The 27298-nt window shown below is 49.1% G+C and overlaps 1 protein-coding gene across 4 annotated transcripts in view; it reads right to left on the reverse strand.

Annotated features, from left to right (window-relative positions):
* Nucleotides 1-27298, reverse strand: part of ADGRB1 (adhesion G protein-coupled receptor B1) — a 376148-nt gene that overhangs the window by 119792 nt on the left and 229058 nt on the right. For all 4 annotated transcript variants that reach the window (XM_084620795.1, XM_084620798.1, XM_084620797.1 and 1 more), the window contains exons 15-17: nt 26261-26336; nt 22994-23096; nt 21702-21745 (exon numbers count right to left, since the gene is read on the reverse strand). In XM_084620795.1, coding sequence (XP_084476921.1) covers nt 21702-21745; nt 22994-23096; nt 26261-26336 — 223 coding nt within the window. The remainder of the gene's footprint in view (nt 1-21701; nt 21746-22993; nt 23097-26260; nt 26337-27298) is intronic.

Genomic DNA, 27298 nt, shown 5'->3' on the forward strand with positions numbered 1-27298 from the left:
ATCAGCTCCCTCATTGACCAGCCTGACCATGGCCCGTCTCTTCAAAGTGGCACCCATCCTTCGGGCTGCACTAGTTTCCTTCTTCCCTCCCTTCCCCCCCGCCGACCACGCTCACGCTACTGTGCTCTGAACAGGTATTTAGCCACATGACTGGCGTGAATAGGATTCCCGGGGGCAGGGTCTGTTCCACCCAGCTGCAGTTCTTTAGGCACAGCGAGGTCCCCATTGAAGAATATCATGACTCGTGGCTGAGGATATGTCACCCCTGGCAGCATGCAGGCAGGAGGCTGAATTCATTCCCCTTAACTCCAGGCCCCACCCAAAGGAACAGTATTCTGTAATGATTAAACCTTCATGACAGAAGCTTCTCTGGCTGAGTGACATGCTAAACCCCAGGCATCAAAACCCAGGATCTTATTTATCTACATCTTCCACCGCCCTGCCTGGCCTGGAAGGACGGGAGGTGACAGGATCATTCCGTCTCCGGGCCTATCTCTACTGATGTGAGCAATCAAGGTTGCCAATCAGAGGCAGTTGCAGGGTTGGGCAAACTGAACTGAGACCCACCAAATTCGTTTCGCGCGAGCTACTGAGCTGTCACTGGATTTACACAGAGGATTTCCTCCACAGCTGGGTCCCACCAAACAGAAAGCAGGTGCTCCACAGATATGCAAGAAAGACATACTTGCACCCAAAATGGATGGAGAAGAAACTAGGGGCTGCGTAATGCAGTGCCTCTTCTTTCTTCAGTGTCCTCTGACTTGAGATCACATACGTTTTGCACTTCAGTAAAGCAGCTGAATATGGGGCAATCATTTCCTAGCCTTGCAGCTGACAACTTATTTAATTCAAACCAGTCTGGGCCTGATTCTCTCCTCCCCAGCACTTTGTGTAGCCAGCTGTACTCGAGCAAAGGGAGTGTAAGATGCTCTCAATCATTTTAAAACCATTTCACACTGCAGTAAATGACAGCCCAAGGTGTAAGGCAATGGAGAATCAGGCCTTGTGGGCTCGCAGTGGCCTCTAGCCATCCATCCTTTCCTTCTACTTTATCTCTCTATCTGGTTTATAATACACACTGGAAACACACACGAAAAGAATTCTCTAGGTAGCATGGCATGCTAATTTCATCCCCACCTCCCAGCATGCCTGTCCCTGCAGCCGATCAGATTGTTCAAAATGGAGACAGATGTTGCAGCATCTGTGCAATCTTTCGCTAAACTGTCAGCTGTGTTTCACACCCTGGCGTTAATCTTTGCTGCAGTGATGAATGTCGGAGTGATCAGGAGAAAATTCACCTACTGTCACTTAGCAGGAGGACACCCTTTCACTCATTTAATACCTGCCAATGACATGGCAGCAGAGAAGAGGAGGCTCCTAGTTACACCAATTTGCATGGTCCTCAGCTGGAAAGGGCATCTGCTCCCCCATGTATGGGATGCAGCATCATGAACATCCTTTCACATGAATCTAGAATCGCGCAGCAGAATTCACCATTACAGATGTAGTATCTACTGGATGCACTCATCTATCTAACCATCTTTCCACCCATCCTGATCACCCATTTCATCATTTGTATGCTGCACATCACCATGATATTTAGGTGCCAGATACACACATGGCCTCCGCCACCCCCTTTCCCTGGACAGCATGCGAATGAGTAATAAAGTCCTGTTCCTGCTTCCACTGAAGTCAACTGCAAATCTCCCAGGTTCCAAGTCTACCTCACATGGCCCTGCGGGAAGCACAAAGCTCCCGCTGAAGTTGATGGGAGTCATTTGGATCTTGCAACATGCAGATCAGGCCCCTAGTGAGTCCAGTGGGAGCAGGACTGGGCCTGCCATTAGCTGGTTTGGTGTCATCGATCGCTTGCTTGGTGACTTTGAAGTGCTGCAAGTCACTTAGCTTTTTCCTTCAATGACTTCTAAGGAATTCTCAGACACAGTGTTTATAATCCCAGCCTCCACCCAGTGATCCCAGCTGCCTGACTTCCTAAACTTTGCCAGTAAAGCCACGCTGGTATAGCTATGCCAGCAAAGTCTCCTAGTGCAGATGCAACTTGTACCAGGAAAAGCGTGTTTTTGCCATTCTAGCTATACCCATTCCCTGAGGGAGACAAGTTCTACCAGGCAATGCGCTTTTTTACTGGTATAACTGTATCTGCACAAGGGCTTTTGCTGGTATAGAAATGCCATTAAAAAAACTCATACACACCAAATCTCATATTGCTGTACCAGTAAAAGTCACTAGTGTAGACCTGGCCCAAGTGCATCGACACTGACTGAGCCGCGAGCGTCTACAAGGAACAGTGCTGCGCTGGTAAGCCCCTTGCGATTGATTTCCTTGAAGCATCACCATGGTCAGGAAAGCAAAAAGAGCACTTTCATATTCAACCAGAGCCAGTGGTGAGAGCACTGGACTGGACACTAAATTCCATTGACAGTCGATGGGAGCTAGACTCTTAAGTGCCTAAATCCCTATTGAAAATTGGATTTGTCTCCTAAATCAGTTAGGTGTAGTGACACTGAGCACAGCAACATCTAATCCTTTTAAAAATATGGGCCTTAACTGCTCTGTGCCTCAGTTTCCCCATCTGTACAACAGGGATAATAGCACTGCCTTGCTTCACAGGGATGTTGAGGATAAATACATTAAAGATTCTGAGGGGCTCCGATACTATGGGACATATAAGTACCTTGGGTAATCAGATATAGCACAGATCTTCACCCTGTATGTCTCTGAGTCTGAGTAGGGTCCTGATTATGACAGGGGATCAAGCTGCCAAGCTTGAACAAATTTCCAGTCACCTCTGCTCTGGCCCCTCTGGGGGAGGGAGAGAGGAGAGTTATGGCAAGTTACACCAGCTGAGGATTTGGCTGTTCTGTGTATGTTTCATCTCTTCGTATCATCCTGTTGGTGCTTGTTCCCAGATTGTTTGCATTAGTGAATAACTCCTTATCTGTAAAACTTGGCAGAAATGTCTTCCCTCCCCCATAAATATAAAGCTGAGACCATGTCTCTGTTCCCAGCTAGGGCTCTGATCCTGCAGTGAGATCTGTGCAGTCGTTCCCCTGTGATTGTGCAGAGCCCAGGTGACTTCAATGAGCTCCTTGTCCGAGGAAGTGTCTGCCCATGGGGAAGTAAACAGCCTGCTCACAGACCCACAGATCCAAGAGCAGGATCAGGTTCCTTATTTGCAGCTCAGAGTCAGAGATTTCCCAATGTATATTTCAGGTGCTCTGTGCCACCCTTGAGCTGCAAATGTCACTTGGCAAAACATCAGCTGCATATCTGGCACCAGGAGTTACAGATTAAAATAAATAACTAGGATAAGAATATTACACCATTAATTATTATCATGGGCCAAATCCTTCTTGGTACTGAGCCCCTGTAGTTCTCACTGCCTCCCAGGAACGCTGCATGTGGTCAGCAGATACTCAGAGTTTCTGAGGGTTTGGTCTATTATTAAATAATAAGAATTAAATTTAATAAATAAAGCAAAAGCAATGTTTACCCAGATGCTTTCCCCCCTGTAATTTCAGGATGCCCTGTTCTCTTAGCGAAGGGTATGAGTAACTTCCATCAAGTCACCTGGGAGGATCTTGTGGTCATTGGGCGGTTCGCTCGAGGTCTACTAGTGTGGTTACATGTTCAGCTGCGTGTGTGTGTTCTTCCTGTGTGCTGCATCAGCTCTGCGCAGATAGCCGGCACAACAGACTTTGAGCGAACCGCCCAATGGCCACAAGATCGGTTAAGGTACGAAGGCGCGAGGACAGGTTTATTGCTAGCAAAGCACGGTAATACCACCTGGTAGACTCTATGAGGATACTAAGACATGTATGCCCATAACAATGGATGCAGCTCAGCAGATGGCGGGACTTTCCATTCCCCCCTTGGCTATTACTTCCTCTGAGGTACATCTTTATACCCTAATACAAACAAGTTAGTACTGCCTCTCACATAGTTAGTCACTGCCTCTTGATGTGGCTACTTATCACCTTGTACATGTTGGTTTAATTAAAACTTTTTTATTATGTACTGTTATCCTAACCTTATCTTTTAGAAGGGTTCAGTGTGTTCCTGTAATTCCTGGGGAATGTTTTTGTACCATCCTTGATATCAGGGTCTTCTGGTACCACTTAATATCAAAATGCATTTGCGTATTTTGTAACTAGTACTTTTTATGTGTGTCTGCAATATTAGCCCTGTTCTTACTACATTCTGTAAGAAGGCCCTGCCTCTTACCAGGCCTCTAATACAAGGGCTCATGTCTCAGGCTCTCTTCCTACTACAGGAGGCAGTGGGGCCCAGTGGATAGAGCCCTGGACCAGGAGACTTGTGTTCTTCTCTCGGCTCTTTCACCAGCTTTCTGGGTGACAGCGGGTGAATTGGGCTCTGTCCCTGTTTTCCTGTCTAAAACATCGGGATAATGATATTTTGAAATCCACATCACAGGAGCTAGGTATTATTGTTATTGCTGATTTCTAGCATTGTAACCTGGGCAAATTTGCTGTGAGTCTAGTGCACAAAGTTGGTGAGACTGGATAGCAAAGAACTGGAATCTTTGCCAGCCAGCCAGCTGCCTCCATTCATAACAACATCAGAGAGCAACTATGTGCAGATGTATCTTAGATTAAATCTAGGCACGCACGGGGCCACGCTCATCCCTACTGTAACTCCATTGGCCGCAGCGGTGTTACTTCAGGGATGGATTTGTTCCATTGCTCTTACCGAGGGACAAGCGGCAGATCCAGGCTGCCAGATTTACTGTCATACGAATGTGGAGGGTGTACGTTAAACAACCTTGAGCGGCAGCTTTAGCCTGAAGCAGAGGCCAGCTCAGGAAGATTAATACGCATCATTCAGGTGGTCATTATTGTAATAGGATCAAAGTATTTGCAAAGCATCGGAAAGGGCCTTGACAAGTTTGAAAATCATTACATGCAGCGTTACCTCTCAGAGCCCTTAATGAGGCCTTCTGGTCTCACTGTGCCAGTTATATTTCTTCCTATAGCTACCGACTGAGGGTTAAAGTGAATTCCAATAAATACAGTGACCAGGGCAAAGAGGAACTGTCCTTTCAGCACCAAGCATTCATTCTCTCTGTCTCAGGGCTAAGGGCTTTGTCTACTAGGCTTTCTCCCTTCTAAGAGAACTCGGACGTGCCCACCCTGTACGTTTTGATGATCTTGCATTCACGCTCCCCAGCAATAGGTCAGCTGCCAGACAGCTATTTTCCCTGTGGTAGCAAGAGCCTGCTGGGGCTAGATATTGATCCAGCTGTCAGAACTGGCTCACTGATGCATGTATTCTCTAATCTACTTTGCCATTCATCTAAGAAGCCACTTTTAAGCTAATGTAGCTATCAGAATACATGGTCTGCTCTGTTATATTATGTTGTGTGATGTGTTGTGTTATTTTAGGTTTCAGTTAGTTAATGATTGTATTGGGTTCTGAATCTGAAAAGTCAGACTTGAGTTCTATGAGAATAGAATAGAATAGAATAGAATAGAATAGAATAGAATAGAATAGGGATTGTGTTGCTTGCCACTATTCAAATAGCAAATAAGATGTGATGGGCAAAGGTTTGCCTAACAAGGTTTGAATTGTAAAATAAAGTTCAGATCATAACGTTCACAACTTCAGATCATAAAGTAACAAAAATAATAACTGAATAATAATAATTAGCACTTATATAGAGCTTTTCATTGCTAGATCTCAAAGCATTTTGAAGGGATTGCTCAATATTATTATTGCCATATTCTAGACAGGGGAACTGAGACACAGAGCAGTGACACAAGTTGCCTGGGATCACACAGTAAGCTAATGATTGAGAGAAGATTAGATGCCAAGTATCCTCATTTCCCAGGGCACCCTTTCTTGTGATGGTTTAACAGGAGCTTTTATTCCAGGCTCCTAACCAGAAGCAGGACAAGCAGAAACAAAAGAAAAAGAAGTCATTAAAAAAAAAACAACAATGCACGCTTTTCCAGACCATCCAGAAATTTTGCTCGCAGTTTGTGTGGAAAGATCAGATTTATCCACACCACTTGCCCCCTCTGTACATTCACAACCAAACAGACATGGCTTTTGTAAACATTTCTCTGTCTCCTTGGACTTTAGCCTAGACTTGTCTTCACTATTATGAAAGATGTATTTAATGCCTATAATGAAAGAAAAACTTATTTTGTTGGTTCTGTCTTTTCTTTTCACCTTCATAGAACTGTATTCCAGCATAACGTACTGTAGTGTCGTTGTGTGTATGAGTATGTGATATTGCCCCCTAGTGGCTGGTCCACAGAGAAGATAAGGGACCCGCTGTGAGAAAACCTGGATTTGTGCAGGAAATAGCCCAACTTGATTGTCATGCACATTGTGTAAAGAGTTGTCACTTTGGATGGGCTATCACCAGCAGGAGAGTGAATTTGTGTGGGGGGGTGGAGGGTGAGAAAACCTGGATTTGTGCTGGAAATGGCCCACCTGATGATCACTTTAGATAAGCTATTACCAGCAGGACAGTGGGGTGGGAGGAGGTATTGTTTCATATTCTCTGTGTATATATAAAGTCTGCTGCAGTTTCCACGGTATGCATCCGATGAAGTGAGCTGTAGCTCACGAAAGCTCATGCTCAAATAAATTGGTTAGTCTCTAAGGTGCCACAAGTACTCCTTTTCTTTTTGCTGTTATAAAGGAACTAAGAGCACTCTTCTTTAGCTCAACTGGTAGAGGCTTGTGGTTTTAGAGCTAAAGAATGAAAGGTCTAGTCCCAGTTGCACTTGTACATGAGTTTTTAGAGCAAACCTGGCCCAATCCTAGGTTAATTTGTGGTTCTGGACTGAAACTATGTGAAATTCAGGGATTTACTGGAAAACAAGGTGAAATTCAGCAGTTTCAATTGCATTGACCCGAACCCCAAACTGAAGGTGAGCAAATGCAGGGGAAACAAAGACACACAGAGACGTGACATGTCTAAGCCTTCACATTCAAACAGTGTCAGGAATCAAACTGAGGGCACTATGGCTTTAGGACCTCGGCTCAGGCTCCTAGATTACACTGCCTTTCCCTATGGTCGATGTGGTCATTCCATTCCTGGGATCTAGCTCATTCCAGTGCTGGCTCCTCTGCTGTGTTCAGCTCATGGGAGAGACAAGGCTAAGCTGTGAAGGATCATACATGGACCAGGTCTTCCCCAAAGCTGAGGGTGTTCGGATCTGAGGGTTTGGTTCAGCCCAGAAAGATGAGGTGAGCTGTGAAGCCCTGCTCTTGATCGGAGCTACTCTGAAGTGCAGGGTTGTAGGACCTGGGGATTTGGTTGCAATGTAACAACTGCAGTGTGGCCACTGATGAGACAGGCGGTGACATTTGGCTTGGAAGGAAGGAAACCCTGGTGTTGCTGCTAATGGGTGCCGGGATCTGGATTTCAGAGCCTCCATGTAAATACACGCAAAGAGCTTTGGTCATTAGCAAACAGAGCCTTGGCTCCTTAAGCCCTAAGATCACTAATCTGCACTCACACATGTCCCACTGAATCTGACCAGACTCCTTGTGTAGGTCAGGGTTCCTGGCATGAATACAGTAGGCTCACAACTAAAATGAAACACATGGAAGTTGAATGAGTTTATTCTTGAATCTGAGCCCCTGGAGACTTTTGCCTGTATGTGAGATGGAGAAAAAGGTGCTGAGCAGCCCCAGTTCCCCCGAAGCCAATGGCAGTTGCATGTGCTCAGCACCTTCCAGAACTGGGGCCTCAGGCTGCCTTAAGTATGCCTTACATATGAATTGCATTGGCTACTGAGTGGTTAGAGGTTAAAACTCATGAGGGCAGGGATGCAGTTTTCTCCCAGTCCCCTTTTCTTCGGCTCTGAATGGCTGTGCCTGGCAGCACTTGAGGCTGTGAATCAGCACTCACAACCGTCACACAGAGACCATTGAAAAGCAGCCTGCAACGGATTACAAATTCCCAGCACATACCAGGTAAACCGCACAGGCAACAATGAGGTCCGAGCAAGATGCAGAAGACCAGTGCAGTCTGTACCAGAGCTCGCGAACAGTCAGAGCCTCCCTTTCCCCTCGTTGAACCAACTCCCTCGCACGCTTCTGCCCTCTTGGCCCAGGCTGTGAAAGGCAAGTGACAGCTGGGGCTGCCATCCTGTGCCACAGAACATAATCAGCTGGCCTGATTCTTCTCAAACATGAAGCCACAGGGGAGTGTGTGACAACACAACTGGTCCCTCGGAGCCACCAAGGGGCTGGGAGGAAAAGGACACTGCACCTTAAGGACACACATCAAAGGGACAGGCCCATGTACACACACGCTCTCAGGAGTGCACGCATCATACACGCCTGGACGCTCGCCTGTGCACACATACAGCTGTCCAGATACCCACACCAGGACATATGCATGCTCACAGGCCTAGGTGCATACCCCCCCCACCCCTGCACACACACACTTGAACTCTCCTGCACACATGGGCCCCGTGCAACCCACACACCTCCTGGGTGCGGTGCTCTGTCCCATCTGGTGGCACCGAGACCACTTAGAGATGAATGAGTCTGCTACAGCCTTAGCTAAGGGCCACAGGGCTTTTAGCTCACGCAACAGAGACTTATGCATTTAGCTCTAGAAGTCCCAGATTCGATCCTGCCTGCTGACGACCGGGGTCTGTCGGCGTTACACCTGCGCCCACGCCCACACATGCATGCACACGCGTGCGCACGCTCACACCTGAATAACCAAGCACTGAGACAGCGGCATGCATGCACCGCGTACCTGGAGACCCACAAGTGCACACACCCATGAATCCTGGCTTAGGCAGCTACCCACAGACATGCGCACACACACCTGTGTACACAGGCCAATGCCCCCCCCCCACACACACACACACACATCCATCTGCTCATGGACACACAGGCACATGCAAGTGTGCCCTCAGCCATGCCATTGCCATGCACTGTCACAGCCTTTAATCATTGGAAACCCATCAGCGAACCTGCCCCATTCAACGAGATGCCCTCCACCTCCGTCTTCCCCTTAAGGGGAAGGTTTCCAGGCCTCCTCCCATTGAATTATGGGAGCTAATTTATTCCTTCTGGCAGCCAGTCACTGAGCCCCTCCCAGATGACCCTTATGGCTCTGTGCAGCAAAAAGGGTGACGTGACCCGTAAGCCTGGCGACCCTTAATGAGCCCTATATATCTGGCGCAAATGGATACCTAAGGCCCAAACGCTGGATGCTTCCCAAGTGCCTCATAAAAATAGCCCTTCCTCGCCCGGCCCCACTCAAGAGCGTGGCCAAGGTGGGGAGAAGCACTCAGCTTCCTGCTGCAACAAAGGCAGCACTGGAGAGAGAGAAGCAGGGCTCCGTTCCACTGGCCACCTGCTTTTGCGCTGTGGTGATCTGAGTGGTGAGTCCAGCCACCAGAGCCCCGCTCACGCTGAACAGAGGCCATGGCATGGGGCTGTTGAACGGAACAAGCCAGCCAGCTGGCTCGCTGCATTGCTAACCAGCCAAGAATCAGCAGGGCTGGCTTGGCCTGCACAGCCCATGAAGGGGGCTGAGAGGGGTCACGCCGGAATGGGGAAGAGAAGAGGAAATTGCTCTCACTCAATGACTTGGAGGGAAGCAGGGGGAGACAAGAGTGTTTGATTCAGACCCTTTGAAACCTTCCCCATCTCCACTTTCCCCTCTGCCTAGTGCCATTCACCATGGTACATTTGGCAGGCAGCAGATGCCCTGTATTGTGCAGCACCTGGTTCTCCTACAGCCTGACCTAGGAAAGGCGATAGAGAAAACCCAGTTTCTTCTTGTAGGCCAGAGGTTCTCAAACTGGGGGTCAGGACCCCTCAGGGGGTTGTGAAGTTATTATATGGGGGGTCACAAGCTGTCAGCCTGCACCCCAAACCCCACTTTGCATCCAGCATTTATAATGGTGTTAAATATATTAAAAAGTGTTTTTAATTTATAAGGGGGCTTGCTATGTAAAAGGGGTCACCAGTAATAAAGTTTGAGAACCACTGTTGTAGGCCATTCCCAACCCCTGGGACAATGCTGGCTAGCGAAGATTAGCTAAGCAGGGGCTGAGTCACTCCTTTCCAGGCTGGAAGGTAAGCCGAGGACGCCTTCCTCACCCATATTTGTGAGCGGTGGTTTATATTGTACATCTCAAGTCATGCTAACAAGGCAACTGAGGCTCCGCTGACTGGCAGCACCTGTTCTTTGCAGCGTTGGTATAGCTAGGATGACCAGGTGTCCCAATTTTATAAGGACAGTCCCGATATTCAGGGCTTTTTCTTCTATAAGTGCCTACTAATCCCCACCCCTCTGTCCTGATCTTTCACACTTGCTATCTGGTCAGCCTAGGTGTAGCTGTGTTTGGCCCATGATATGAGAGAGACAAGGTGGATGAGGTCAGATATTTTACTGGACCAACTTCTGTTGGTGAGAGAGACACGCTTTCAACGAGCTACACAGAGCTGGAGAAGAGCTCGGTGTAAGCTCGAAAGTGCATCTCTCTCACCAACAGAAGAGGGGCCAAGAAAAGTTCTGACCTCATACATTTGGTCTCTCTCTGGCAGCACCTGTCTCATTCAACTAACAAGCCCCCCCGCTCCCCCCCAAGTGCAGGGATGGTCTTGCGCTAAAGACACGGGAGTGGAACCTTGGAGATCTGGGTTCAAATCCCAGCTGTGTCACCAATCTGTTGTGCAGCCTTCAGCTAATCATTCGGCTCTTCCTAGGTTTTTGGGTGCCCAATTTCCACTGAAATCAATAGGAATTAGGCACCAATAAATACCTTTGAGGAACCAGGCCCTACCTCCTCTGTCCCTTAGTTTCTCACCTGTTGTGAGGGTCAACTCATTAATGCTGTGGAAGGACCTAGGCAGACGTTTTCTCATGCTCCCCCTTGCCTGAGTTCTGCTTTAACCAGATCACCTCTCTCCTCAATAGCACCATGACATCAGGTCTACCTGCGGCTCCCAGAGCAAGCCATCCGCTGAGCTGACTGGGACAGCAGCAGCTGCTACTGGTAGTGCAGATGTCCTCCAGCATTCCCAAGTCCTCTGAAGAAGGCAGCATTTGCAGCTGGGGCTGAAAGCTAGAGTGCTAACAGCTGGTGTGAGGAGCAGGCTGCTGTAGGTTCCAGCTAGGGGCAAGGGGGTGTTTTCCCCCCAATATATAACACAGCCAGGCAGAGTTCAGAGGGAATTTGTGGGGAGGAGGCTGCATATGCAGCCTTCACACTGCCCCACTCGGCTTTATCCTTTGCAGTACAGTCTCCTGTTACCTGGCCACATCCTATCTCTCCCTCATCTCCTGCACCCATTACACAGCCCTAGCCCCAGTGACGCTGCCCAACCAGCAGCCATGTAATTGAAGAGACCTTCCACTCCACAGCTAGGATGCACAGAGAATCCTCCTCCATGCCTGGCAGGCTTAGGGCTGGATTGCAGCCACCGCCAGGGTAATTCAGGAGAGGAATCGTGTCTGTTCCCGTTGCTCTGGGGTGTAGGGATCTATTGCTGGCAGTGAATGGCTGTACTCTCCATGCCAGCTCATAGCTGGTGGCTGACATGTCGCAGGAGGTGAAGCAGAGCCTCCGCCCAGCCTCACCCACTCCCCATTCACCAACAATGGCGGGGGCGGGGGGGGGGAGCAGGCTCAGCAGCGAGCTGGTCTTTACAAAAAACCTCTACTGCACGTGGTTAGACAGCTGGGTAAGCATCTGTGTGGAAGGGGGTGGGGGGAAGCTGCAAGATCATGAGGGACTTCAATCTGAGTGACAGATGCTGGAGCTCTCCTGCTGCCAGTACTAAAACATCCTCGGCATTTCTAAATATTATAGATGACAATTTCCGAACTCAAAAAGTGTTGCCTCCAACACAGGGGAACTCTACATGAGAGCTTACCTTGTCAGATAAGAGGAACTGATCACCCGAACTAAAAAGGAATGGTACAAGTGTCATGACTTGAACATATTGGTAATGTGCAAACAGAATAACATTCAAAAGAGTGATAGATATACTTGGTACTTTAAAAGGGTCAGTTTACAAAGCTGAAAACCCTGTTCTGAGCCAAATCAACTGGGAGGAAGAATTTAAACAGAAAAATGTGAATGAAAATTGGGAATTATTCAAGAATATTTTACGAGATGCCTCAAAAGCCACAATCCCATAGTCAAGAAAGGCGGCCGTAATGGTTAAAAAACTAATCTGTTTTAGAGCGGAAGTGAAGGCAGCTATGAAAAATAAAAATTCAAGATATAACAAATAGAAGACAGGGGAAGTCCACAGTAATGACTGTAAACCAGAAGGTAAGTATTGTAGAAAATTGATAGGGGAAGCAAAGGGAGACAAGGAGAACTCTATGGCCAGCAGAGTTAAGGACAATCAAAAGGAGTTTTTAAAGTATATTAGGAACAAAAAGAATCCTAACAACGATACAGGTCCATTGCTAGATGGAAATGGTAGAATTATCAATAATAAAGCAAAAAAGGTAATTTGCATTAAAGAGTTTTAAAAGAGCTCTGAGGAGCAAACACGACTGTTAATATTGATTTTCAGTAAGTCTTGGGACACCGGTGAAGTTCCAGAAGCCTGGAGGAAAGTTAATGTGCCAATATTTTAGAAGGGCAAATGGGATGACCTGGAAAATGTTGAACCTGTCTGTCTGATAGCAAATCAAGGCAAGATACTGGAGTGGCTGATATAGGGCTTGATTAATAAGAATTAAAGGAGGGTAACACAATTAACATGGTGTGGTGGGGTAAAGCCCCAGTCATACACGAGAAACGGTTAAAGGCCCAGTTAGTCATATACACTTCACCTGGGTGGTAATTAGGTAGTTACTTGTCAGCCAGAGAGGGCAGGATGAAAAGGCTCAGGTGATAACACGACACCTGGGCCTTATAAAGAAGCTGAGAGGGGTCACTCAGGGAGAGAAGCCACAGAGAGGAGACGGGAAGGCTGGTTCCTGTGAAGGAGGGCAACCCTGGATATGTCTACACTGCAGTCAGACACCCTTGGCTGGCCCATGCCAGCTGACTTGGGCTAAGGGGCTCAGGATAAGTGGTGTAGACATTCAGGCTTGGGCTGCAGCCTGCACTCTGGGACCCTCCTTCCTCACAGGGTCCTAGAGCCTGGGCTCCAGCCCGAGCCTGAACGACTACGCTGCGGACCAGCTGCGGGTTTTTAATTGCAGTGTAGACACACTGTGGCCAAAAGGGTAATGCGACCATTGGATACATAAACAGGGGAATCTCCAGTAGGAGCAGAGAGGTTATTTAACCTCTGTATTTGGCACTGGTGCAATCACTGCTGGAATATTGTGTCTGGTTCTGGTGCCCACAATTCAAGAAGGATGTTGATAAATTGCAGAGGGTTCAGAGAGGAGCCACAAGAATGATTAAAGACCTAGACATCATGCCTTATAGTGACAGATTTAAGCAGTTAAGAGGTGACTTGATCATAGTCTATAAGTACCTACATGGGGAACAATCTATGCTAATGGGCTCTTTAGTCTAGCAGAGACAGGTATGATAAGATCCAATGGCTGGAAGCTGAAGCTAGGCAAGTTCAGACTGGAAACTGGGGATACATTTTTTACAGTGAGGGTCATAACCACTGGAACAATTTACCAAGGGTGGTGGTGGACTGGCATTTTTTAAACCAAGATTGACTGTTTTTCTAAATGATAGTCCAAGCAGGAATTATTTGCGGGAAGTTCTCTGGCTTGTATTAGACAGGAGGTCAAACTAGACAATCACACTGGTTCCTTCTGGCCTTGGAATCTAGGAATCTTAGGATATACTTTCAAAGATCCTAGCCTGATCGACTCCAAAGCAAACACCTCCAAAGCAGAGGAAGGTATCAGAGCTGTTGGCTGACACACCAGGGACAGACCAGGGACCTCCAGAGCTAAAAACAGGAGCTGCTAAAGCTCTGTAGCTGACATCCATAACAACCCATATCCTCTATGCAATGGCACGGGGGGCGGGGAAGGGGGAGAACGTCACTGTACAACACACTTAAACTTCAAACACAAAAACCCACCGCCCAAAGTTCAGCCCCAACGGTGCAAGTTTTCGACAGCTACAACAGGGTGCAAGAATGGAAACAATTGTGTAACATTAATTGGGGTGCTCCCTGCTGCTCCCACTGCAAGACACATGGCGTGGGGTTTTCTAAAGCACCCAGCACTGGGCTAACCCTGCTTCCTGTCATCGGGGGTTAAATCCGAGCCCATCATTACACAAAAGGGAGTTCTGGGGACAGGGGTTGTTGCTGAAGACAAGGATTGCTCCAACAGATGACATACATTACACAGGCAATTATGCATTCAGGCAGCTTCAAAATAGGTATGGTTTTTCCTTTGGAGATTCCACGGCCTGTACTTGATAGGCTGAAGAGGCTGTCTTGCAAACACATGCTAATTTCTGAGATCCCAGCAGAACTCTGCCAATGCCTCTCATGACTGACCTGTTGTGCTGTGCCCCTTGCTACTCTGGTCCCAGCCTCCCCTCTGCCAATGCCCCCCAAGCCTCACCTGCAGCATCCCCTGCCATTCCCGTTATGGGGCTCCGCTCATTTCTACCAACATACCCCGTCCCAGAGCTACACTGTCTCTGACAATTACACCACACCGATCTTTCCAAGGCACCTCAATTCTACTTTGTAACACCCGCTCTTATTCCAGCCCTGTGCTCCCACGCTCCGAAAGGATTGGGAACACAAGTCTGCACTTCAGTGAAGTTACTATTTGAAAAGAACCCGTGTTCAAGGCCTCTAGCAGGGGCTCTGAACTAAATCTCAGAAGATATACATTTCCGAACCAGAACAGGCTGATGGTCCATCTCCTCCGGCAGCTGCATAAAACACCAGGTACAATACTGAACCACGGGGTCAGATTTCTTCCTGACCCCAGGCTCTGGAGGAAACAGGTTTGATATTTTTCTCTTAGCTTGCCGAGCTGCGGAGCTGCCCTTGTTCCTATAAATGCCTAACCTTAGCCCACTGTAGGGACCTTCGTAAAAGGAAGATCCTCATTCCAAAAGTTATATAGGTTAAAGGCTTTAAGTATTGGAACAGAGGATCTTCCCCAAGGACAGATGACAGCGTCCTTGAACTAAAACCATGCACTCCTAGCGCACCTTACCTTCAAAGCACTTTACAAACATTTTTTAAGCCTGCCAGCAGCCCTGTAAAAGTTGTTATTATCTTACCACTCACTGGCTGGGAAAACAGAGGCACCGGAAAGTCAGGGCTTCATTCTGCCACCCTTTCTTACTCAGAGCAGTGCTTTACTCCTCGTGTAGTCAGACTACCAGTGGAAGGGAGGAAGAAGGGGTCCCTAAGTGACTTGTCCAGGATCAAAGAACCATTCTGCAGCACAGCCGGGTGTCGTACCCAGGAGTCCTGGTGCCCAGTCCCCAGCGGTACCGGGAACCAACACTGCCAGCCCACTGATACTTTGGCCATGGAAATGTAAGCACCAGCGGTTTCCTTCTCACTGCCCTTCTGCAGCTGTGGCGGTGAAGGCACTAAAAAGGAGGAGCAAAGGGAGGTGGAAAGTAAATTCCCTGAATACAGAAGACAATGAACAGAATCCATGATGACTCCATCCATCAGCAACCTGCGTCCCGTCTTAGAAAGCAAGAGAGAGAAGAACCTGCCTCAATTTTAACTTGAACAGTGCTGCTAAGCAGCTAATAATTACTTCAGATGAATGCCCCTGGAATAAAGCCAGCCAAGCCCAAATCATTCCGCAACTTCAGCTTTCAATTTACCCAGCTGTTGCCAAGCTCATTAATCACACTCGCTGCACCAAGCACAACAAAAATTAGCATGTGATCTTCTCCCCTTTCATGCTTCAAGTGAAGGGTTGGGGCCCCAGTGGGAGCTGGGTGGGTGGGTGACTAGTGGGCCTCGCAGACAGTCACCCAAACTGGCTAGGATTAATAAATCAAAAATCCGTTATTAATAATACAAGATTAAATATCTATCTAAATGCAAATGAACTAACCCTGGATTTTTTTTTTTTTGTATTATTTAAAGTGCCCTGCCTAACAACTCCATCTTGGGGAAGCAGATACACAGATGACAATTGTCTGCTCTAATTGCAATTTTACGGTTCAACCCTTCATGGTCCATGGATTTTAAGTGGCCTTTAAAGGGCCACTGTCTGGCTTTGGCTGTGTTTTAAAGCTCAGCTGGCTGGTGCCTTACGCAAGGACTCTAGCAGGGAGTTTTTTTGATTTTTCAGGCGAGCCTGAAGGGGTACCTGTTAAGTCACCAAGTCTGCAGGTATAAACCCAAAAGACCATTGACTGCTGGTTTGCTTGGAATAAAGAGGGGAATAAAGTGAGCTGGATTTCTTTGAACACTGGGCAAGGATGTAAGACTAGCATCCACCAGAAAGAGATGGTTGTCTATCTACCTAGCCATCCTCAAAGAAGTCCTCGAGCTAGCTACATATCTATCCCCATACAACCCCTCAAGCAAGCTACCTACTTACTTATCCCTATACATGCCCTCTTCATTCATCTATCTATCTATCTATGAAAGACCAGGTGAGTGAGGTGATGTCGTTTATTGGGCCAACTTCTGTTGGTGAAAGAGGCAAGCTTTCAAGCTCCACAGAGCTCTTCTTCAGGTCTGGGGAAGGTACTCAAAGTGTCACCGCTAAATACAGCAATACTGCAAATATCTATCAATTATTTTTGGTGTCTGTCCTTCTCCCTATATTATTGGCCTGATTCTGAGCACCAACAGCTCCCACTGATTTCAGCTGCTGTGTCGGGTGCTCAGCACCCTTCAGAATCATGCCTTACCTCTCTCTCTTTCGCTCTGCATTGTTGTGTGCCCATGACTAGAGCACCCAGGGTAGGTAGAAGCAGGCTGTAGATCAGCGATATGTGAATGTTTTAACTCCCCTGCCCATGAGCAGTTCCTAGGCTATTGCTCTGGGGGGCTCATCTCATGCCGATTTTGCCCTGAAGCCGGGGGAAGTCCTATGCATGTAGTGGGAAGCAGAAGTGGGCCCAGAGCGTTTGCATTTGTCAGGAGCACACCTTTCTTCCCCAGTGAAACATCTCCCAGGGAATCTCTATCTGCCTTTTCATTCTTGGCAAATTAAGCACCTGATCCAAAGTCCACTGAAGTCAAGAGGAGTCTTTTCAATGCCTTCCATGGGCTTTCGATCAGACCCTCTAGCCCCCTGCTGGAGTACTGGTGTAAGAGGATGTGTGTAGACCCCAAGAAATCTCTTCCAACAACAGGGATGTCAGGGGCCCACAATGAGGAGTCAGTCAAAACCACCCTCTGCATAACTGTAGGATGTTTTGGGAGAAGCAAGGCACATGAGTTTATGTTTAGGAGCGAGGATGGTGCCCTGCAGCAATAGGCGAGCTGCCAGGAGCTGAGAAACCCTCGCAAATCCCGAGTGAAATAGGCATGGAAGCTGGCAGTCTCAGGGATCCAGCCCCCACAGCCTCCTGATTCACAGGATGAACACTGGCGAAGGAGTTGTCCACTTCCTGAGCCAAAGAAAGACCAGCTGCCCCAATCTTGACATGTGAGCAAAGCTTGGAGAATGCTGAGTCAGCCCCCTATCCTAAGGGAGGGGCATTTTCTGAGGGCACGGTACCTGGGGCCTGGGGTTTGACTCATGATTAGACGACGCCATTGAAATGCTGCAGGAGGGGCAGGTACCGGATGCAGAAAAGTGAAAGTGTCTACAGTAGAGAGTATCGGGGGCCCAGCCATTGATATTGTGCGTACCCTGAAAATCCATAACCCTGGGGTTAGCAGAAATGACTGCCTGGCAGCCCTCAGTCACACCTGGGGAGCTGAGGGCCTATATTTTAAGTTCCAGTGTCAGCCAGCAAAGTGAGAAGGTCTCAGCCTGTTTACAGGGGTTGGAGAAACTACTACAGAGAGCTGCCGGGAAGGGAGAAATGGCTCTTAAGTGACAGCCCAAAGTTCAAGAGGGACTTTATATAATGAACTGATCCGTATCACGCTTCGCCTAATGGAGAAGCAACAGTCCTCCAAGTTACTCCCAGCTGATCGAAGACATCTGAGAGGAGGAAGAGAAGCAGGTCACCCAGGCCAGCCTGCACAGTACCCCTGAGACCCCACCAGCACCCTGGTCGTGAGCACTAAAAAGGAATTTACACAAGACAGAACCTGTTGTGGGTCACACACATTGTTCACGTTCCAATAGCACCTAGATGCCTTCACTGAGATTAAGGCCCCTGGTGCTAGGTGCTGTGCAGACATTAACGGATCACCACACGTGGGGTCAGGAAGGCATTTTCCATCGGCTCAGGCTGGCAGTGACCATGGGTGTTTTTTTGCCATCCTCTGCAGCATGTGAGTGCAGGTCACTTGGCAGGATTAACTGGGTATATTTCACTGAATCATTCTCCTGCCATTCTGGGGGCCTCAGGTGCACCTCGGTCCCTCCTATTCTCTGCAGGTGGCACAGAACAGTCTAGTCTCCTGTGGGCTGTGATACCTTGGTCTGATTTTGGCGGTTGCATTTAGTGTGTGGGTACAGGGTGGTGGTGGTGGCCTGCAGCCTGGGTGATCTAGTGCTCCCCTCTGCCCTGGAACTCTAGGACACATGCTTAGAGACAGTCCCAATCCCTCCCGAGCTTGCAGTCTGAACAGACAAAGGGGGAGAGAAAGGAAATAGTAGTATTATCCCCATTGCACATATGGGCAACTGAGGCACAGAGAGATTGAATGACTGGTCCACGGTCACAGAGGGTGTATCTGGCAGAGCTAGGAATCGAACCCAGGTGTCCTGATGCCCAGCCCAGTGCATTTACTAGAAGACCCTCCTTATACTTTCACACGTGCACAGCACTCCTGTGAGACCACCCAGAACCATTATCCCTATTAACGCAGAGGGGGAAAAGAGATGCAGTGACTTGTCCAAGGCTACAGTGAGAATCTGCGTCAGAGGCAGGGTTAAAATTCAGGCTTTCCTGGCTCTGAGCTCGGGGCTCACACCAACGGACCATGCCTCTACCACACTGAAAGCAACCACCTTTCCCAAAGTATGCTCCTAACCAAACTCAGACCACTGGCCACCCATCGACAATCAATTACCTATTGCCTGTAAGAGAAGCAGTCACACAGTGTGATTCCTTTAGTCTATGGTACCTGCAGTGGCTGCAGTCTATGCACAGAAAACCCTCAGTGGCTGTAGCTGCAGCAGAGTGAATTTCAGCACCTGCTGCTATGGGGATTTTCTTTTCCTTTAAAACAATTCTTGGGCTTTATCTAAAACACAATCAAAGTGCTAGACTGTACAGTAGATTGATTAACCTTTTTGGTGCTGCTACGTTATCAGAGACCCGGTACATGCTGCCTATACCATGAACAAGCAGCTAACTTTGGAAGTATTAACCTGAGGTCACACAACTATTGTACTCATTAGCAGAGCCAGGGAAACAATGCAGGAGTCTTTGCTGCAAACAATACCATTGTCAGAAACAGCTGTCCAAACCCTTTGAAGTTCAGGAGTTCAGCTGAAGTTTGGGGTGAAGGGTCAAGCCTCAAGGACACAAGAGGACATGGGTTACTTGGAGAATACTCCCACTGCAGAAACTTTCCCAGGCGTCATCAAGGGCAGCAAACCAGCCTGAAAACGTGACACAAACAGCTTCGCAGCTCCTTCTGCCGGCGCGCACACAGGCAGATCTAGCTCTGGAATTTCCTCCAGTTGTAGACTTCTTGGAACTTTTCACCAGTTTGGCTTTAAAATGCCCTTGGATGAAAACACAATGCACCAGGGCCTGAGAAACAATCTTCCAGCCGGATGGCAACAAATCTGTTGGAGGTTCTGGAATATAGTACTGATAACAGACCCCCCAAGTTAGCACCTAGAGCATGCCTGCTTAGCTAACGGCACATGATCTGGTGTGGCGGAGTGAAAACACCGCTAACATAGGAGCTGACAAGAGACAGGACAGGCAGTAGAACAAACTGTTCTGGTCTGATCACTTGGTGGACCGTGATCTGAAGCACCTGGATGGTCCAAGGAGCCATACCCGAAAGGCTGTCTGAGAGAACAATACTGCCTTGAACGCTGCCCCCATCTCAGCTGCCTTCGGCTTCATGGCTGTCCCTGCCGCTTCCAATTTCTAGCTCTTCCCCGTTCTAATCCTTGGCCCTGTCCCATGAGTCTCCAGGTCCGTAACAGAACAACCACGATACCTGCACTGATGCAGCCCTTCCCAGGATCAGCCGCATTTGGTCCCAGGATCAGCCGCATTTGGTTGTTCAGGCCTCTGCCGTGCCGACAGGTGGCATTGCTGGCCCGCCAGGAGCATATTAACTGAAACGCCACAGCAGCCCTCCCATCTCATCACATCAGGGCTACACTGCACTGCGGCTCCAGGTTGCCCTGAGGTACACTGGGGTGATTTCACAGACGTGCCTGAAGGCATCACTGGGTTCATCGGATTTAGCCTGTGTATTCATTTGTGCTAATCATTGTCCAACCAGAAGTGTATCAGCCAGCTGCAAATGTGCCTAAGTATATGTGACTTAATGGAGCCTAATGGGGGAAGATCAGAATTGTTTTCAAGATGATGATAATAAATAATACTAATAAATACAGAGCTTTGTACCAGCGCATTTGAACCCGAGTGAAACTGACTATAAACAGAAAATGAAACCAACCAACCAGCAGACTGAGACACAAAAATAAACCAGAGAAGTGGCAAAAAGTGCCAGTGAGTGAGATGTTTCTGATTCTTTTTGGGTTTGTTCACAATCAAAGACATTTTTTTCACCAGCTACTTCTTATGATAAAGATGCTCTGACTGAAACCTCCTCTCCCAAATTGTCAGTCCCAATTCCCTGTGGCAACTATCAGGTTTTTCACTTAGCTGAACAACAACACATCAGGAGACCCTAAGAGAGACCCAGACAGGGCTACAGATAACATGATTCCTCAGAGGACTCATCCCACCACACCAGACCAATGCACCACCTACTTCCATATATTGAGCCTTATTTTCAAAACTGGCCTCTAATTTTGGACTTTTTCGGTGCCCAACTTGCACTGACTTTCAGAGGGTGCTGAGCACCTACAATTCTGGCTCAACACCTCTGCAAAGTCAGGCTCAACATTCTTCATCCTGGGCACCCCAAAAATAGAGGCACTCAAAATCCGAGGCCGCTTTTGAAAATTTATGGCCAGTCCCCAAAGCTCCCATGGCAAATGCAACTGCCTCTCTCATAGCGGGAAGCTATTCTCATCACTGCTTGGAGGCTTCACACCGTGGTGACAGACACAGCTCGATGGAGAGACTGGAAGCATTCTGCAGAACAGCAGTGGGTCAGAATCGGGGTCACACTCTGAAAACAAGTGATCTACAGCCTTCAAATATACGACTTATCTCCACGATGTTTCTGACAAAGAAAGTAACGGACTAGCAGCAGGTCCTTATCTGGAGCCTGCTTGCAAGGCTGTGAATGGAAATTGCTGAGGGAAGTGGGAGAAAAATCTCGCCTTCCCTTGCCAAGGAAGCTGACAGACAAAGCCAGACAGAGCTGAATGGTGAGAGTGAGGGGCCCGAGACAGTGACATCTCATCAGCTGCCTCCCAAAACAGACACACCCTGCCAAGTCCCAAAGCTAACGTGCTCCAGAGGTGAGGAGAGCAAATCAAAACCAGCTGGACTTACACATAGGCTTCGTCCCACAGGATGCAGGTCTGGTTGGTGGTTCCCTGGCAGGAGAGGAAGAAGAAAGGGGTGGGAAGGGAAAGAAAAGGAGATTACGGCTGTGCTGCCAAAAGGATATCTACAGAATTGACATGGGCATGGCATTGAACATGGCATTAACACACAGTGGCGTTCCAAACATGCAGTCCTAGACATGTGCTCTCTGCATGGCCATCTTCTGCTGTGGCTCAGAGGCCGGGGGAGAAGTGGACTGTACCACTCCCCAGTGATCACACTCACAGTCATCAGAGCATCAAGCAGGGAGCGTGGCTCATTGTCTGATAGATCCTCCCCTTCTTCTCCCCACCCAGAATCATATCTGACCCTCTTTTGTTGGAGCTGCGGGGCTGCCTGTTCTCGCTAGCCTCAGTCCTGCTCCCGCTGAAATCCATGGGCTGCAGTGGCAGCAGGACCGTGTGTGTGTGGTATGAGTCGATCCTGGGGGGGAACCTCTGGCGAGATGCCACATGCCCTTGATGCCCACTGTCGACAACGGGAGATTTACCGTTGCCTGCGTCAGGGCTCGAGCCAGGCCGATGCTGAGCGCTTTCGAAACTCCTCCCCCCCTGCAGGATGCAGGAGTCCGATGCGGGGGCTGTAAGGGGACATCCAGACTGGGAGCCTGGAGGCACAGATTGGCTCTCAGACATGTAAATACCCTTCCTGTGCATCCAAGGCCTGACTCAGATATCCTGATCTGGCAATGGACTTGCTTTTAAGGAGCCAATGAAAACAGCAACCCGCACTTCTCTAGCATTGCCTGAGAATTGCAAAGCCCTTTGCAAACATTCATGAATAAAGCCTCTGCCTTGAGACTGTCAGTATCATTAGTCTCATCTTCTGAGCAGGGAAACCGCAGCCCATAGAGGCTGTGACTTGCCATGTCCCATGGTGAATCGGAGTCAAATCCTGGGACAAGACCCCCTGTTCTCCTGAGTCCTGGTCCCATGCACTAACTGTTACATCGCCTGCCTTCTGGGTTAGGGAAGTGGGTTGTGTTCCCTGTAGCGAGTTTCACTGTGCAGTCCAAGTTCCCAAGGACAATCATGGGGAGGGAGTGACAGCAGGACACCAACGCCAACCTAACTTCACTGCGCCGGACCTGTGACCCACGAGCCTGGGCTAGGAGACGACAAAGGGTCTGGCGGTGATGTTCACAGCCCATCCCCTCCAGAGAGGCCTGCTCGGCATCATGCTATTGTCAACACCCAAACCAAGAGCGTAACTCCTGACGCCGAGGGCAGGGGACTTACATTGTACAGGTGGGAGAACTCGATCTCCAGGGGCGTGAGCAGAGTGCGGGGAGACGGCTTCACGGTCACAGAGATGACTTTGGAGTTCAGCACCGTGGCGTTCCTGGGGAGAGAAGGAAACCAGCACTTTAAAGAGGATGGAGACAGTTACACAGAGAGAGTCCCACTGGGCTACCTGAAATAAGCCCAGCTATGACCATAGCAGTAGGCTAGGAATGGAATCGGTCCAATCCATGTAGACAGCATCCAAGGCACTTCCTGCTGACAGACCCCGCCCCACTGCTGTTCCGGAGCCTCTGCCAGATCCACTGAGCTCCCTCTGGAACGAGAGCTGCGTTCTACATAGCAGGGATAGCAGGGCTCCCTCTAACCAACCAACTCCCTGGCACTGACTCGGGCGGCTGCATTAGCCCTTCTCCTGGGACTTCAGTAGCACCAGCTACCCCCGGATCTCAAAGCCCTTCGCTGAATCCATGAACCCTCACCTCGCCTTGGGTAACGGGCGTGTACAGTGTTGTCCTCAGATAGATGGAAAAATAGAGAAACAAGGGGAGTGAGGTAAAAGCTTTTATTGGACTGGATGAGAAGTCAGAGGCCAAAACTTTCAGCCTGGGGTGTCTAATGTTAGGTGCCTAGACTGACATTTTCACGAGTGACTCGTGATTTGGGGGGTACCAGTTGGAGATGCCATAAAGGGGCCTGATTCTTGGAGGATGGGGGATCAGACGTTTCTGAAAATCAGGCCCCTTTAAGGTGTCCCGAGTTGGGCACGTAAAATCAGAAGTGAATCGTGGTCCTCATGTACTAGCCGGGAGCTGCAGTGCTCAGGTGAATCCATAGTCATCTACCTTCAGACAACCACGTCTGAAAACACTTGCCTAAGAGACTTGCCCATGGTGGCACAGCCGGGAATAGATCCCAGGACACTCCCAGTCATCACTGCACTGACCATTAGGAAACACTCCCTCCCCATTCTGATTCTCACTTATCCCAGGCATGTTTGAAATCATTTGCTTCTCATCAGGGTCTTATTTTCTATTTACCCAATAACGATTGGAAAAGGCTTTGGGCAGCTAGCTTCTACTCTGGAGTGACTGGGTCAGACTTTTAACCCTTTGACTCCCTCTGTCCTGCCGCCCACTTTAACTCCCGACTGTGGCTTTGGTACCAAGGGCCTCCATTTGGAATGCCAGTCCTCTCTCAGGGTGGATCTCCTATAAACCCCAGCTCCAAGGCCACAACAATCCAAGAACTGTGAGATCGAAGAAGAAATTTAAAATAGTTAAAAATAAATGTCTTTAATGCTATGTGTGCTTAACCTGTGGAACTCACTGCTCCAGGAGATAATCAAGGCAAGTCAATAGAGAGGAGACCCATACATGAATAAGACTAGCCATTGTTATTTACCAGGGTACATCTGTGGTGTATTTAATTTTATTTAAATGGAGTGACTCTGGATTTAAACCAGCGTTACTGAAAACAAAATCTGATCCTTATTCCTCTTGCTCCCAGGAAATAGACTGATCACCAGTTGTGGGTCAGGAAGACAGTTACTCTATAGTACGGTATTGCACAACTAAGTACATTATTGGGGCTATTCCTATCTCCTTGCAACATCGCTGTTGGAGAGGAATGAAGGACTTTTCCTCTGATCCAGCATTTCTTCCATACAGCCACAGGAGATTCAGGGCTGTGCATTGTTTAAAGGAAACTGGCCTTAATTAAGCAATGTCGTAAATCAGGACCCAGGGGAGAATGCCCTGGCAGAAACGCCTGCGGAAGCTGGTTAGCAAAGCTTATTCACCACTCAGCCAGTGCAAGCTGAAATATCATTTGCGCCCAGGATGGTTATTGCCCTTCCAGTCTCATTCCCAGCGCTGTAATGGAAGATATTACAGAATACAGTCCCTTTGCTCACTAATTCTAATTCGCTAGCCACCCGCCACTGCCAGCGCTAAATCTGTAGGTATTTAAATGATTATCAGCGAGGAGAGATGCCCTGGCGTTTATGGTAAATGGGCGCACACTAATCAGTCCAGAACAGATTTAGAAGGTGCCTTAGGATGCTTAATTTACTGCCTCAGTACCAGCCTCAGAAAAAAAAAAAAATAGAGAGGAAAAGAAAAGCCATTGCTGAGCACAAAAGCTTCAGTGCCCCGAGGCACTTTGCAGAGGCCTGGATGCTGCAGACATGTGCAGCCATCCGTGCCGCTCCGCTCCACTTCCCGAGCCCGTCTTGAGCAGTACTGCTCTCGAATGGCACCGTGTGGCAGGCAGCTCCTCTCCCAAGCATGCAGCCCCAGATCTGTCAGGAACACGGCGACCCGAAATGGCTCACCGCGGTGAGGGAGAGTGGGGGTGATTGGGTAAAAATCCATCATGGGGAGGAGATTTCGATGCCACAGTTCTGCTCTTGAATCATATGCCCTGTACCTGCCCAATGCTGAGTGCCCTTAGCGCCCACTGAGATCCAGGGAGGTGGGGGCATTCAGCACCTCCTTGAGGGGAGGAAATAGGGAGTGTGCCAGGGAAAGAGGGGACTATTAACTCTTTGGCCTCCCCCGCAGCTGTCCTATTGTCCTATCTGAGTCTGGGCAGCAAGGCAAGGATTTGAGAATTTGTTTGATGAGTGGGTTGTAAGGGTCCACTCACCAGCTTTTTCCACCTGTGACAGGTGCTGCATGATGCCCAGCACTGGTGTCAGGGACAGTGTCCATGTCACATAGGTGTTGTGTCCCCACTCCCTGGTGTCTCTCTGGAGGGAGACCACAGCTATTTCATCTCTCATCCAGACAGATCCCAAGGAATTATGATCCCAGGGAACATGGCAGACCATCATGATCTCAGCACCAGAGGGGATGTTCGCTGAGAGGTCAGGATTCTTGAATGCCTCTTTGTAGGAGCATAACACCTCAGCAAGTAGCTACTACTTAGCGCTTCAGTGAGCAGAAGGGAAAACCCTCCCCTGGCGCAGCTGGCCATGTGGTGTGCAATGCTGCACAAAAAAAAGGAAAATATCTTCCTGACCACCCTGACAAGGATCAGCTTATGCCCTGAAGCATGAACTTGGACTGAGCCAACTTCATGTGCAGCACCAGTTATTTGTGGCGCAAAAGTTATCCCTGCAGAACCAAATCCTCTCCCTCTTATGCAAGTAGCTCCACTGGCTGCGCAAGTCCTGCCTGGCCCCTTTAATTTCCAGCCGAGGAGGTGGGTTTGGGGCCATCCGAGTGACGATGCGCTCCGGAAGGATATGGGTGTCCTTACCTTTGGAGCGAGAGGATGCTCCCCAGGTTCCGGTACAGCACCGTGCCCACCACGAAGACGGACGAGTCGTCTGTCTCTGCGAAGCGGCAAAGAGAGGGGAGAGAAACACAACAGCACTGTGATGATTAGGGACCGTGAAAGCATCGTCAGCACCGTGGCACTGCAGTGGGGAGAGGGCCTGAGGGTAGTTTATGTGGGGCCCGTCCTGCAGGCATTAGATTTCAACGGGAACATATTCAGTGGGGAAGAGGGGAGACAGGGCATGGCAGTAATGAACACAACAGGAAGGGGGGGTCTTTGTGGAGGCTGCTGCACTCAGGCAGGGCCAAACGCGTCTCCTCGGATCTTCACCTCCCCACAGGCTGAAATTTCCCCCCTGTGCTGAGGGCCCAGGCAAGGCCTAGGTGTCATTTATCAGTTTCAACGGGGCTGCTGCAGTGGTGCGTATCCTGGGGCAGGCTGAATTTCACACTGCCTCTCTCCCACAAGCCGCGGCACCAGCTCGCACCACTCAACACCCCACAGGCAGCGCTCGGTACCTCGCCGACTTGGACCCTCTATAATCACACAGGCCTGAGGCCCGTGCACGGGCCTTGAGCTTTAATTTGACTGAGCCGGACTGGAGGTTTCCTCTTCAGAACTCCAGCTAATTCCTCTGACAAGGCCAGGACAGGAGGCACGTGCTGGGAGTCTAATCGGAAGCAGCAGCCGCCCTGGCAGAGGCTGGATGGATTCAGCGGTTTGTTCACCTCTGGAGATCTCTAGCTGGGCTCCGCAAGCAAATCCGCTGAGTGGCTCGGAGGAGGAGGTCGCTAGCCCCCACCTGGCTGCCTTACGGATCAGTTCTGAAGCCGGGCCGATGAAGAACGGTCAGGGAGCCGAGCTGCACCAGGGTGACACTAGCAGCTGCGCGTGGGAGATTTGCACCCACAGGCTGCAGAGCCCCAGCCTGACCCAGACCCCTCTCCATCCCTGCACGACTCTGCACTTGACATCAGTTCTCTGCTGTCTCCAGAGGATGTTGCCACTGTCAGTGAA

The sequence above is a fragment of the Lepidochelys olivacea genome (genome assembly GCF_965140295.1).
Source record: "Lepidochelys olivacea isolate rLepOli2 genome assembly, chromosome: 2".
In the NCBI taxonomy this organism is placed as follows: Eukaryota; Metazoa; Chordata; order Testudines; family Cheloniidae; genus Lepidochelys; species Lepidochelys olivacea.